The sequence below is a fragment of the Nuphar pumila genome, chromosome 5, assembly GCF_984573655.1.
Source record: "Nuphar pumila chromosome 5, dmNupPumi1.hap1.1, whole genome shotgun sequence".
Taxonomy (NCBI): Eukaryota; Viridiplantae; Streptophyta; class Magnoliopsida; order Nymphaeales; family Nymphaeaceae; genus Nuphar; species Nuphar pumila.
Window position 1 is genome coordinate 127,492,750 of NC_143253.1, and position 14,286 is coordinate 127,507,035.

At 37.2% G+C, this 14,286-nt stretch overlaps 2 protein-coding genes across 3 annotated transcripts; both read left to right on the forward strand.

The window, feature by feature from the left end:
• The first annotated feature begins 7,195 nt into the window (after positions 1-7,195).
• Positions 7,196-9,688, forward strand: LOC149838622 (calcium uniporter protein 3, mitochondrial-like). Of its 2 annotated transcripts, none has more exons than XM_090007748.1 (2): positions 7,196-7,809; positions 7,907-8,000. In XM_090007748.1, exons 1-2 carry the CDS (start codon positions 7,258-7,260, stop codon positions 7,961-7,963), a joined length of 609 nt encoding a protein of 202 aa, XP_089863874.1. In that variant the 5' UTR covers positions 7,196-7,257; the 3' UTR covers positions 7,964-8,000. The 2 variants fall into 2 exon arrangements, with proteins under 2 accessions (XP_089863874.1, XP_089863875.1); XM_090007749.1 differs by lacking the exon at positions 7,907-8,000 and adding an exon at positions 8,040-9,688 and having other exon boundaries at positions 7,197-7,809.
• LOC149838623 (calcium uniporter protein 3, mitochondrial-like) lies at positions 8,929-9,420 on the forward strand. The gene has a single exon (XM_090008284.1). The coding sequence runs from the start codon at positions 8,929-8,931 to the stop codon at positions 9,418-9,420; it is 492 nt and encodes a 163-aa protein (XP_089864410.1).
• Positions 9,689-14,286: the final 4,598 nt, after the last annotated feature.

Here is a 14,286-nt window from a genome sequence, read left to right on the forward strand (position 1 = left end):
TACTATACAGAAAAAGTGACATGTTTACCAAAATTCTCACAAATTCAGAAATCCGTAATTCACAAATGCTCAACTTTTTTAGGATATTTTGACACTTCACGCTAGCGAACAAGGAGGTACACAAATGTGAGGGGAGGTTTACGCACACATATAGATAGTATGGCATTCAAGAGCTAACATGCAAATCTTTTTTAAGTAATTGATCATCAAGGAGGTCTGCAATTTAAGAGATATATATCATGTGAATATCCTTTGAGTAACTAATCATCAAGGAGTTATGCAAAAATCTCCTGCCTCATTATCTAGATATTTGGATATCTTCATCAATACCTTTAAGTTGTTAGCTTGATGATCAATTATTTAAAGAAAATTTACATGATAACCCACAATGTCGTATTATATATATATATAATCATACACACTACAAGAAAATAGGGCTTTACTCTTACACTCCTCCTAGCATGCCAGTAAAGATACCTTTTCAATGGCGCTATTTTGTTTAGCACTAGTAAAAACATAAATTACTGGAGAATTAGGTAAGCGCCAGTAAAATTTATTTTTCTTGGCGCACTATTAAAGTGCACCAATGAATACTAATTTTTTTGGTGCCATGAAGTAGTGCGCAAAAAAAATATATTCTGGTTCACTGAAGTATTTTGACGGAAAAAATCAAAGATTTATAACTTTCACTACCGCATTTTTTTCTTGCATCAGTGAAAAGGGTTGAATGAAGCTAAAGGGGGGGGGGGGGGGGGCGGAGAGAGAGCACCCCTTTTATAATGGAGGGGAGGACTTAAGGGTTAGCCAAGTGTATGCTTAGGACTTACACTTGGCAAGCCCCACGAAATACCATAGGTTTCAAGAGAGTGTGGGTATGGATCTAGGTCTTGAGGTTAGACCCAAATCTAATTTTCTAAAGTGATCCAACCTGACCAAGTTTTAGTTTGGTAGGATTCCAACACGTAGTTGAGATCTAGTTTTTACAAACTAGGTTCTTATGTTTTTACTAAACTTCTAAAATAATAATTTTATTTATAAAAAATTATATTTTCTAAAAGTTTTGAGTTTACCTAAATGCTTCTATATAGTTGGCTAAGCTTGGTCAATAAGGGCATGGACGACTGTGGCCCTAAGGCTGCTACGAACCCCAAAACTTTCTCAAATTACTATTTTGCCTTTAAATTGTCGGGTATGCTCACAACTCATATGAACTTTGATTTTGATGAAATCATTTTAGTTCTCTTCAAAATTTTGATATGAATGCAACTGTGCACTCGAATAACATAAATTAAATCTTTAAAATATATATATTTATAAATCATGTTTTTGCCATCACTGCAAATTGGGGTTGATCCAGACTCAATTTAGCTTTTTAATTTAAATTGGGTCCACAATATTTAGATCCCCAGTTAAATAATAATTTAGTAGTTCCTTCAATAATCAGATTTCTCCCATTTTTTTAAAAAAACTATTATTAATCAATCAATGATCCAATAATATTTAATAAATACTGAAATCTTATCGAGAAATAATTTGATAATAACAACTAATTAATTTGCCAAAATATGATAATTAATTTCATTAATTATGTCAAAATAATCCCTTTTCAATTTACTGGAAATTTATGGGTATTACTGGCAACATCGGTCTGCTCTTGGATTTATATGTCAAGGAATTTGATGCACGTTTTTAAAATTTTATTGTACCTTCAAATTTCTCTACAAAATATTATCTGAAAAGGAATATCTTCAAATGCTTACATATTGTCTTGTGCCAGTGCTTGTTAGCATGGTGTGCTTATTTATTATTCTTTGGCTGTTATTTGTTATTTGCTAGCACTTGTTGGTTAATGGTGGTTGATTATCATTATACCTTACACTTTGTGGCGGTTGCTTATTAGTTCTTATTACTTATCACATGCCTTGTTTGGTCTGACTGCACCACTACATGGCCACTTTTTTGGCTTTTAAAACCTCAGCCATCATTAAGAAGTTTTCATCATACATGTTAATGAGTTTTTGTCCTTGTATCTCTTTATTGAAGGTTCTGAAGTTTGTTCTGCCCACGGCATATTATGACGAAAAAATATTTGAATGTTTGATAGTGAAGAAAGCAGCACCTGAAAAATTTTATATGTTGATATAACTAATTGTTAGATCATATTTCTCTCAAATGAATATTTTCATCGTTTGTCTCGTTATAGTAAAATTTTAAACATTCAGGTGGACAGGGGCGTAGCTAGGATTCATGTGAGGGGGGGGAAACAGGGATGTAGCAAAAAAAAATGTATTTGTGTGATAGTCGGGGGTTCGGGGGCAGCGGCCCCGAATTTTTTTTTTTTTAGATAAAATAAAAAATGGCTACAATTATTAATAAAATCTATTTCATATGGACAAATCAAACTATTTGCTGCAGTCAGGGCTGGGCTAGGACTGGGCTTTTAAAAAAAAAATAAAAAAATTTAAACTGTTTCGGGATGTAGGACTGGGCTACAGCCCAGTCCTGCCCCCCCCTAGCTACGCCCCTGCAGGTGGATACAACACACTCGAGGAACTTGAAGTCATCGCTTGGGCTCAGCTTGGTATCCATAGTAAACCTGTGAGATCTTTCTCTCTCCCTATATATATATATATATATATATATATATATATATATATATAGAGAGAGAGAGAGAGAGAGAGAGAGAGAGAGAGAGAGAGAGAGAGAAGTACAAAGTGCATTCGATGAAGTCTATAATAAATTTGGTGGCCCTGAAGTTTGGCATTTAATTATATGTGAGGTCTGAAAAAATTGTTGGGAAATGTTTTGCTTGAAATTATTTTGATGGCTCTGAGGTTTAGCTTTTAATTTTGTATGAATATGAGTGTATATTCATGTATATTCACTTTAGAATTTGATTTTCATAAAAATTACAACAGTTTAGAATATATTTTTCATTAAAATCCCAGCATATATGCTTGTGTATTTAGTTTATAATATATTTTTCATTAAAATCTCAGCATATATGAATGTATATTAAGTTTAAAATCTATTTTTCATTAAAATCCCAACATATATGAATGTATTTCAGTTATAATCTGGTTTTCCATTAAAATCTCAGCGTATATGCATGTGTATTCATTTTAGAATCTGTTTTTCCCAGCATATATAAATATATATTCAGTTTAGAATCTGTTTTCATTAAAATCCCGGCATATATGCATGTGTATTCATGAGTTTAGAATTTATTTTTCATTAAAATCCCAGTAATGATGTCATGAAATATTTGCATGACAAAATATGTATGTAAATTATCTCTATACATTTCAATATGTTGGCGACTGATAGCATACATTGCTATGGTTGGTCACATTGTTTCTTGGATTGAATTCTTCTACCTATATATGGACTCAGAAATCAGAGCCATCATGGCTCAGTACATGCCGCTTGATAGCCAATCAGAGATCCCAACTCTCAAGTCATACATTGACGAACACATAAGATGAAACCATCACTACAGTTATTAAGACTTGAAACTGTTATTACTTTTGATCCATTTCGATTCAGTTGAATGATCAGAAATCCTGCAACTGAGGTAATCCTGCGATGTAAAATTACTACTATAGTAGTAAGGAGCTGCTTTGTGTCTGTAAAATTACTACTGTATAGTAGTAAAGAATTTTTAGACTTTCTAAGTACCATGAGTTGTTGATGCTCTTCTCTTGTTTTGGACCTGTAACATATTTATATATTGGTTGAAGCAATTTAAATTTCAAAATTTATTTTCATATCTAATGCACTCTGTGTTAATAGATGAGTGCGTGCATGCTTCCCTAAACTTGTGTGCAATAAAGGTGTGATTAATCTAGGTGCTTATTATTTTTATTTCTTAATTTTTCATTGAAAGCTAGTTATGCATATGTTATTATTAGATTCCGCACAGAGTTGATACTTGTTCATGCATATTTCTATTTTCAAGTCTACTATTTGCACATGTTATTTGAGTATATTGTGATAAAAGATGTAGTGCATATTCTACTTAGTATATGTGGGCATATGATGCTCTTTAGCTTTAGAAACTAATCATGTTTGCTATATATATTGGCTTTATGCATTGGTAGCCTTGTATTAAAGTCAAATTATTTTTTGTAGGTGGAGATGACATGGGATTTTAGCTGATCAATGGCCTGTTGTCTTATGTGTGATCAAAAGGAAAAATGAATGTTGGAATCCTAATAGTGGATGAATCTTAAAATTTGCCCTCATGCGTGTATTCCTTGGGGGAGAGGCGCACCTCAACTCACACACTATTTATATATATTTTTTATATTTGCCACTTTTATTGGTTCTAAGACTGTGCTAGTAAATGTTTTCATTGGCACAAGTCCAGCGCCAGTGAAGTTTTTACTTACACACATAAAAACCATCTTTTCATTGACATGGTATTTGTGCCGGTGAAAATGTTTCACTGTTGCTGAAAATGCACCAATAAAAGTTTCTATTAGCGCTTATATTGCACCAATGAAAAGTTTTTATTAGCACTTATATTGCGCCAATGAAAAGGTTTCACTGGTTCTCAATTTGAGTCAGCGGAAACTAGTTTCACTGATGTAAAAGTTGTGCCAGTGAAAGTGTTTTTCATTGGCGAAAGTGTATTGTGCCGGTAAAACCATTACATTTAGTGGTGCAAATGTTGTGCCAATAAAATTGATTTTTTTTATATTGCGATTTGCAAACTTTCTTAACGATCAATTACTTAAAAGGAGATTTGCATGGTAGCTCATGAATATCTATATATATATATATATATATATATATATATATATATATATATATATATATATATATATATATATATATATATATATATATATATATATTTACTAATCTTCTTTACCAGCATTTACTTAAAAGACATTTGCATGATGGCTCTTAAATGTTATACTATAATCCCCACACGTGCTAACATTCCTGATGATCAATTACTTAAAGACAGATTCACATGGTAACGTTCAAACTCTAGGAGGTTTGAGAGTAGGAAGAATAAAAATGTCTTAAAAATCAAGCATTTGTTAATTGATACATAAAGAATTTATGAAATTGTGAGACATTCCTATAAACATGTCATTTTATCCATACAATACAATCACTTTTTAGAACACTTTTTTGGTTGGGTTTGCATAAAGTTGGAGCTTGTGCATGTTACAGCGTGGCGACAAAGTAAATAACATAAAGCAAGGCTCAATGTGTGAAACCACACATCGAGCTAAATAAATTTTAGAAAAGATGGAGCATATAACATTACAACACGACGACAAAGTAAATAATGTAATTAAAAGAAGACAAGAATACGTAAAACTGTGTCCTTGAATTAAAATCATAACATATATATGTACATGATCATTGTAACTTAAATACGAAAGCATACATTTTAATTAACATAAACTTACGCTAACAAACATACATTAAAATCGCACAAATACCAGAGTTAGTGTAAGAAATCTCTACCTCATACTCAGTGTCAAAAGTACAAAAACACGTGCGAGGTTACGCCGTGATGCGGGTCCACAATGATAGAGATGGCGGAGCAACATGCACGTAAAACGAAGGTGGTGAGCTTCACAAGAACTAAGTTCAATAGGTTCTATCCTCAACTAGGGATGATAGTGGGGCGGGGGACAAGGTCTCCACCCCCGCCACGCCTCAAGATTAGAACCTCCAACCCCGCCTCCATCCCTGGCGGGGATGGATTTTAACCTCCACCCCGGCCTTCATCCCCATTTCATGTCCTCCATCCCCGGTTCAAACGGGGATGAGGCGGGGCGGGGCTATCGCGGGGAAAAGTGGCGGGGACGGAGATGAAGCGGGGATGAGGCGGGGATCGTGGCGAGGACGGGGCGGGGAAAAGTGTACGTCCATCCCCGCCTCCATCCCCGAACGGGGATGGATTTTAACCTTCGTCCCCACCTCCATCCCCGTTTCATACCCTTCATCCCCGGTCCAAACGAGGCGAGGCGGGGCCCCGCTTTCCCCCTGTCCACTGCCATCCCTATCCTCAACTGGATGGGTTGAATTTTTACGGGTTTTGGGTTCAGTCTAGGTTTGGTCTCAGCTGGGCCTTAGTTTTGTCTCAATGGTACTTGTCATGTTTCTTGGTTCCTCACAAGCGATTGGCCACAAGGTCCAATAATCTATGATGATGGTCCTAGGTAAGATACCCAAACGGGAAATCAACATTTGGACTCAGAAAGCTACTACTGGATCCAATTAACTAAATGGTCAGACCCGGTTGGGCTTTCTTGACCCAATATAAAATGAGCAGAACCGTTTTAACAAATAAAATCATTAAATCGACGCCAATTAGAATAAAAAGCTAACTGGATATGGATGTTTGATCTGACGCAACTGGTATTGGATCGCTCGGATCTAATTCAATAGGGTTACTTCAATGCTACCCCAGTGCCCACATCTAAACTTAATCCGAACCGTTTACACGAGACCAAGATAAAGCAAAGATAATACGACACCACAGCGTTTGGCAGACTTGTTATTATCGGAATAAAGCACGGGCAAATAAAACTGAATCCGCAACGTCGGATTGCCCACCAATGTTGCTTTCTTGCTCATATCTAAGCCCACGTGTCACGTCGACTGTCACCGTGGCGGCCTCATCTCCTCATCATCAACAGCTACGACACGCTGTCACGAGGAAGATCGGTTCGTATACCCCCGATACGAAAAGGACATTTCCGTCAATTTATGATCGAATATTCTCGATATGTGCCAAAATCTAACGGTGAGGACCCGTGAACTTTTCAATAAATAACTAACCTGTCCTTCAAACCTAAAGAATTAACGGCGTTAATTTCCATAACGACCTTCTGGAATATTATTAGGGGCAAAAGAGTCATCTTCTTCTAGCTAGGAAAGGTTCAAAAATTGCCAATAAATGACGGTGTTTGACGGAAAAGCAGCCTTGCACGGCATTTCACACACGTGTCAAGCGAACTTAAGGACCGTTACGACGGTATCACGTGTTCGTGGCTCGCCTTTTAAAGGCTTTCCGTCATATGCCGTCAGGGAGAGAGAAACATTTCTCTACCCTCGCAACAAGCCCTGTCAACGTTAGAGAGACGAGAGAGAGAGAGGTCTCTCTAATATTCATCCGTGGAGGGCTATAAATAAGAGAGCAAAATTTCTCTTGCAATTTGAAACTAATTCGCCCTCCTTTCTTGCAGTGTTTTCCAGAAACCCTTTCTTTCTCTCTCTCTCTCACAGATGGCTACCGTTCGCAGAGTGCTCCGGCACATTGTGGACGGGGTCAACCGGACAGCGGCCGGCCGCTTCCACCCTCGGTTCAACATTCCGGCGACATCGTCGCCGGCCCTAGCCTATCGTTTTGTCTCCAGACATCCGATGGACGCACCGGATCCCGGAGAGAGCCCCAATTTCCGGCTGTTCTCCCAATCCGCAGCATCGGCAGAGTCCCTCTCCGTCCGGTTCGGTGATCGGTTGTTCCAGAGGCTGGGCGGATTCTCGATCAAGGATCGGTTCAATCTCGAGGGCCTCGCCCCTCCATTGCCTTCGAACCCGCCGCGGATCACCGTCGAGGAAGCGAGGAAGCTGCTTCGGGCCGCGCAGATGGAAGCACTAAAATCGACGGTGAGGAGCATCCCGAAGGACTGCATCTCGTATGACGAGTTCCTCCGAGTCTGCGAGGAGTGCATCGGGGGATCGAACCCCGATCGTGCCAGAGACCTCGCCAAGACGATGGACAAATCGGGATCGGTCATCGTCTTTGGTGACACCGTTTTTCTTCATCCTGATCAGGTATCCAAAATCCCTCATTGTTTTTTTTCCTATTGGAAGATTCGATGTTGATTTTTTGTTATTTCCAACCCTTTACGATTTTCTCTCTCTCTTACAGATTATAACCAAATTAGGAGAAATGTACATGAAATTTCTTTTCTTTATCTTTTGTTGAATTCGTTTATTTATATATATAATTTTTTTCTTCGAAGGATTTTAATATTTCGAGAGCAAAATTGTACTTTTTTCAGGACTCGAATTAGAGCGAGAATCGTTGGCGTTCTCAGTCTCCAGGATGGCGGATTCTGGTCTCCTTTGAACGTATACGGTCTACTGCAGCCAACGATCCCCCCCAAAAAACTTTTAGAATAGTTATAAATAACAAATTAAAGAAATATAACCAAACCAAAATTTCTTTTAATTAAATAGTCATGATGAAGCTACTATTTTCTCTTCAGCTTCTATTATTGAAGATTATGAGTTGTTGGCTTTGGTATGAATCTAGAGCAAGAAGGAAGGACGTTGGGGAAGAAGGGTCAGATTCATAATTTTGGAAAGTAGTAAAAAAGAAAGAAGGGATAAAAAGATCTAAGTTGTTAAGAAGACTGGAAACGTGGGCATCGCACTCACGTATCCATCTTAGACCAGATTTAAGCAGCTTTTTTTTTGCTGTATTTGTTTTTTTTAAACACCCTCTAAAATGGGCCTTGCCGTGTACCGGAAGAAAAAAAAAGGCTCCCGAATATGATCCGAAGAAAAAAGGCCCCCCTAATCTGACGGGTAGAGTACTTCGATCTGAAATGCGGGCCCCACAGTGAAGCATCTGGGGAAGTCCGATTTTTTCAATCGGACGGTCCAGATGGTATATCCCAAAGGTAGCCGGACGCCGTGTTGATATAACCAAACCCTCTTTTGGGGTACGGTTTATCTCCGTTTTTTTGTGGATTTAAGAGAAAAAAAGAGAGCACCGGTTGGACGCGTGCTTACGGTATCATTAGTCTCTTCTTGTTTTGTACCCCTCAAAAGACGGGGAGGGGGAATTATTTTTTCTTTTTGTTATTTTGTCTGTTCCTAAAGGAAGTCCGTGGGTGGAAGAAAGAAACGCGAAATTTAATTGGTGGTTTGCAGGTGGCAAGGGCGATGGAGAGCGTGATGCCCGGGTGCTGGTACGGTGCGGAGGACGCTCGCCGGAGGGAGCTGGAGGCGATGGAGAGGGAGAAGGCGGAGATAGACGCGGAGGCGGAAAGGGGGGTGAGGAGGGAGCTGTGGTGCGGGCTGGGCTACCTGGTGGTGCAGACGGCGGCCTTCGCGAGGCTGACCTTCTGGGAGCTGTCCTGGGACGTGATGGAGCCCATCTGCTTCTACGTGACCTCCGCCTACTTCATGGCTGGCTATGGCTTCTTCCTCCGCACCTCGAGGGACCCTTCCTTCGAGGGCTTCTTCGCCAGCAGGTTCGAGGCCAAGCAGCGACGCCTCATGCGCCAGAAGAACTTCGACCTCGCCCGCTTCCACCACCTGCGCCGCTCCCTCCGCCCCTTCTCCTCCTCCTCTCACCACCACCACCAGCTCGATGGGGTCCACCATGACAGCTCTCTTTCCTATTCGTTCATTGATGGGGCCGTGCGCCAATGATTGACGGGGGTCTTCTTTTTTTTTATTACTCACCGAGGACGTCCCTGATGTGTGTACTGTCTTCGTAATTACGGTGATAGTGATACCACCACCACGAACGGTTTTTTGTTTGAGGGTTTTTCTGTGTCTTTTTCTTTTCCTAGGTAGGAAGAAGACACTGGACTTTGAGGGATAGTAAAGTAATTTTCATAACCATAGTGTCAGAAAGAAGAATATGAGAGAGTGTATTATATTTTGATGCGGAATGAGACTCGGTATAAAGCCTGAATCTGTTGCTGGTGTGTGTGTGTGTGTGTCTGGTGATGTTAAGTGGGGTGCGGTTGAGAATTGTTGGCCGTTCTTTTGTTGATTCTTCACGATCTGGTGCTGAGTGCGGGTCAGGTGCAATGACGTTGCATAAAAGGTGTGGTGTGTAGCCTGGTAGCGGTCGAGAAAGCATGCAGGCTGTTTGTTGTATTTGTTAGGCATGTTTTCAAAACCAGTGACTCGGATTTTGTTAACTTTTAATTTTATATAAAAATAATATGTACTAATCAAATAAATACAAAAAAAATATAAAAATTCTTGATTATTTTTTAAAATCACTAAATAAATAAATAAACAACATATTGAGTTACAACGAATTGCACCAAGATCATTTACTAACAAGAAATTGAATGAACTTCAAGATCTTCAATAACTCTAGACAAGTCAGCTGAGTCTGGACGAGTTTTGCTCTAGATGAGTCTGCTCACTGACTTGACCCAGTAAATGGGCGATTTGAGGTGAGTCTACGAGTTGATTGGGCTAGTTTTAAACACTGGCTGTATCTCGACTGGACGAGCCTGAGTGTGGTGGTCTCTTATATGAAGAGAAAAAAATTTGTTTTTTTTTTGAGGAAAAGTATAGGAAGAAAAAAAAAGTTGCAGTAATTTTTTTTGCTCATAAAAAAAAAAACAGTATTGATTTGTTTAACAAAAAACTACAAGATGACGTAGCATGGGCTGTTTAATAAAAAGGACAAAAAATGGCATTTTTATATTTTAAAGCGGGCATCTGAAACGATGTTGCGAGAATCGGTTTTTGATCTGAATGGTCTTTCTAAAAGGCCCAGAAAATTCAACTTGAACCGGATGGACTCCAAATTCTGAATCGGTTTGTTTAAAACAGTTTGATTTTTTAAAAGATAAAAATCAAAGTGATGGCTCGATCAGGTTTTGAAGTACACAATTTTTTTTTTGAAAGTCTAGCTGGGGTTAGGCAGACCCCACCAGTTATTATTCAAAGTACCATGGGTTTTGAACCTGCAACGTCCCACCACTAAAAAGACGTGCGCTGATAGCACGTACCAACCACGCGGAGCCCCCCGTTGGTAAAGTACACATTCAATACATTAAAAATGTTAGCAAGAAGATATTATAATTATGGCAAAATATTAAAATAAAAAAAGTAGATTTAAACAGTTTTCAATCAAATCAGTGAGGTGCCATTCGAGTTGAATCGGACGATTCAGGCCAATTCTTAATAGCATCTATTCAAAAGAATGCATTCCGGTGGATTTATAGCAGCTAATCCGGGTATTTTTCAGAAACTGGCCAAACCAGGCTGACCCTACCCTAGATCGATTCATTTAAAAGTTTGAAAAATATATGTATAAAAATAAGATTAAACAAAAATAAACTTTGAAATGGCCGATTAAAAACTGATCTGGTTCTATTGGATTTGCACCAATTTTATTTTCTTAAAGAGAAATTTTAAATACCCACACCATACTTTTGGGTCTAATTCATGTGCACACTTTTGGGAGTTCACGATTTCCCCCCAAGTTTTATCAAATTTGCCAATCACAAAATGAAGTTACCATGTTTCCAAGTGTGGGGATAGCATGATCATTTCAACAAATAAATAACAGAATTTACTGCAGGTAAATTCAACTTGGTGTCAATTTAATTAAACCAAGTGGAAGCATTGGTGGGAAATAGCAAACTGTAAAACTTTTGGTGTGCATATGAATTAGTCCTCAAACTAAAATGATTTTCTTTGTTACAAGGGTTATAAGTTACAAAAACAATGAAGATGGAACCTGAGACGAAAAGAGACGGCACAACATTGTAAGCTACTCAAAGATGGTATAAAGATGACTATCGAGAGAGTGAATTGTATAAAAACGGTGGGTGATATATATTAGCAATAACATTTTTCAATTATAGTCACTGATTCTCATCTCCCTAAGTGTGGGGGTGCAATTTAGTGGTTGTAGTTGGTAGCATAGTGACAAAATATGGCGAGAAATTGCCTCAGTGAGATTTATGAAAAAACATAAATACTGTGATTTAAACACGAGTTATTTATGACAAAAAATGTTTATTTTTAAATAATTTTTATTAATATTTTCTTATAAAAAATAAATTTTATATTTTTTAATTTATTTTTTAATTTATTTTTTTATTGCGGAGATTTTGCCGAAAAAAATGCAAGATTTATGAAAATTTTTCAATTTCGCATGAGTTTTTAAAAAATGAAAAATTGCCGTTTAAAACGTTTGTCACTATGGTTGGTAGATGACATTGTGATCCCACATTTGTGTGAAGTTGCCCTTATGAACAAGGTCCATTGATAACATATAAATTTGAACCTTGAACTTAAATATTTTTCATCCCAAGTCTAAGATGGACCCTTAACCAATCCATCTATGAACGTTAACCAGTCTTAATTCATGAAAGAATCGGTTTTGTAATACATGTAAATTTGTGGTAATTAATAAATAATTAATAATATAAATTTATATTTAATTTGTGTAAAATTTAAAAGTTTATTTAATGCCCACTTGAATTTGAATTTAAAAACCCTCTAGTATGGTCATGCATACTGACCCTACCTATACGGATGAGCATTAAAAACTCTCACCTCAATTCATCGAAAACCAAAATCTATCTCCAAAATGCATGGGTACGCTCGGATATGATGGTTGGCCCTTCCCCTTCAAAGCAGCACCTATCTTCAATAGAGGTCGACACCCTTAGGGAAGAAGGAGGAAGAACAAGAGATGGAGAGAAAACCAATTTTGGAGAAAGAGATAGAAAATAGAAAGAAAAGAAAAAAATTCTAGAGAGAGGGAATACGAGGTGTGCAGCCCTCTTTTTTACATTTCTTTAAATTTTCAAATCACCTTATTCCCATTTCAAAACTTCTATTTTCACACCCTAATTTTAGCCCCTCTGTTTCTTAAATCCCTGTCCAAAAAGAAATTTATACTTATTTAATAGTTTCTGAATTTAGAAAAAAATTGAAATATCTATCTTAAGGTTCATATGAGAATTTTAGAAAAAACTTTTTGTTTTTGTTGGATTGCCTTATGTAGAAGTTTAATCCATTCAAAAGGGCCTACTAGGGTGGGACGTCCCACTCTAAGGATGTCTCTTTTAAAAAATTATAACTTATAAAAATATTTAAGCTAAGTAGCTAATTTTTAATTTAGGAAACTTTAAAATTTTGATTGACTTTAGGTTTTAAAAAGTTTTTCTTAAAGATTTCTAAAATTTTACAATATAAAAAAGGTGCCACATATAGGTTGGGCAAACATAGAGGGATGTCCAACCCTATTGGATTCCTACAATTCTATAAAATTTAGTTAAATTTAAAATTTTCATTCCACTAGGTTGCCTATTTGGATTCTTATGGATTTCTATCTTGGATTTTAAATCCAAATGAGATCCAATTCCAATTAGGTAAATCTACACCACATCCATATTCACACCAATTTACTAAAATTCAAATCCAAATGAAAATTCAAATTCATACGAAATTGTACTCAAATTTGATCCAAAAATTTGATTTTGAGTCATGAAGTTTTAGTGTATCGTGGACTGTTAATTTTTAAAGCCCTTAAAATACTTGCTTGTCATAATGACAAAACTCATTTCCCAACTAAACAAATCCTGTTAATCTACACTGGAAGATCAGCACTGGAACATCATTATTTTGCAAAAAAAATAGTATTTAGTGGTATCACGACTACCTCTAAATGCTGTTTTTCTGCCCAGGTCATTTGCAAATCGATGGAGCATGGTTCGATGCTGGGCTTGTCCAGCATTACGTTGCTCTCTCTCTCTCTCTCTCTCTCTCTCTCTCTCTCTCTCTCTCTATATATATATATATATATATATATATATATATATATATATGGAAAGTGGGATGGTCCACCCTATCCTCCCCTTTAAAATGTGCATGTTAGCTGTGTTTTTCTCACCATATTGATGTGATTTTCATGGTTGAAAATGTGTGAATAAAACTTCAAAACAAACATTTTTGTATATAGGATTGTACATGGATCCAAAAATCAACAGTTCTGAAATTTGCAGAATTTTTCTATGGTATAAAATCTTACCTACACATCAAACATGAGGAGGACTAAAGGTGGACCGTACTTATTAGAGAAACCGGTTTTGTAGCTTTTCTCGGATCATTTCATCCCAAAAATGAGAATTCACCATGCTGTAAAAAATAAAAAAATAAAAAAGCAGCACAGTTGAGCCTGTTCCAGAAATGAACGTCAGTTGTATCATTTTCCAAGGCCACAAAAGATCCAAAAATGCAATAACAAGCAAAATCACGCCAACCTACACCAGGCATACCTTCAAACAGTTTCATCTAGAAAGAACACGAAGGGGGTCTGATATGTGTGGCCCGAATATGTTGTGTCAACATTGGGTCCCATCACCAAATACCGGTTCATATTCCATAACCCATATGCTTCACAATTTGGAAAGGAATCAAAAGAACAAGAAAAAAAAAATCTCACCAACAATAATATCGTCAACTATCTCCTAACCATTCTCATCATGTCTTAGTGGTTCATGTTGGAAGCTGACAAAACCAGCAATCCCA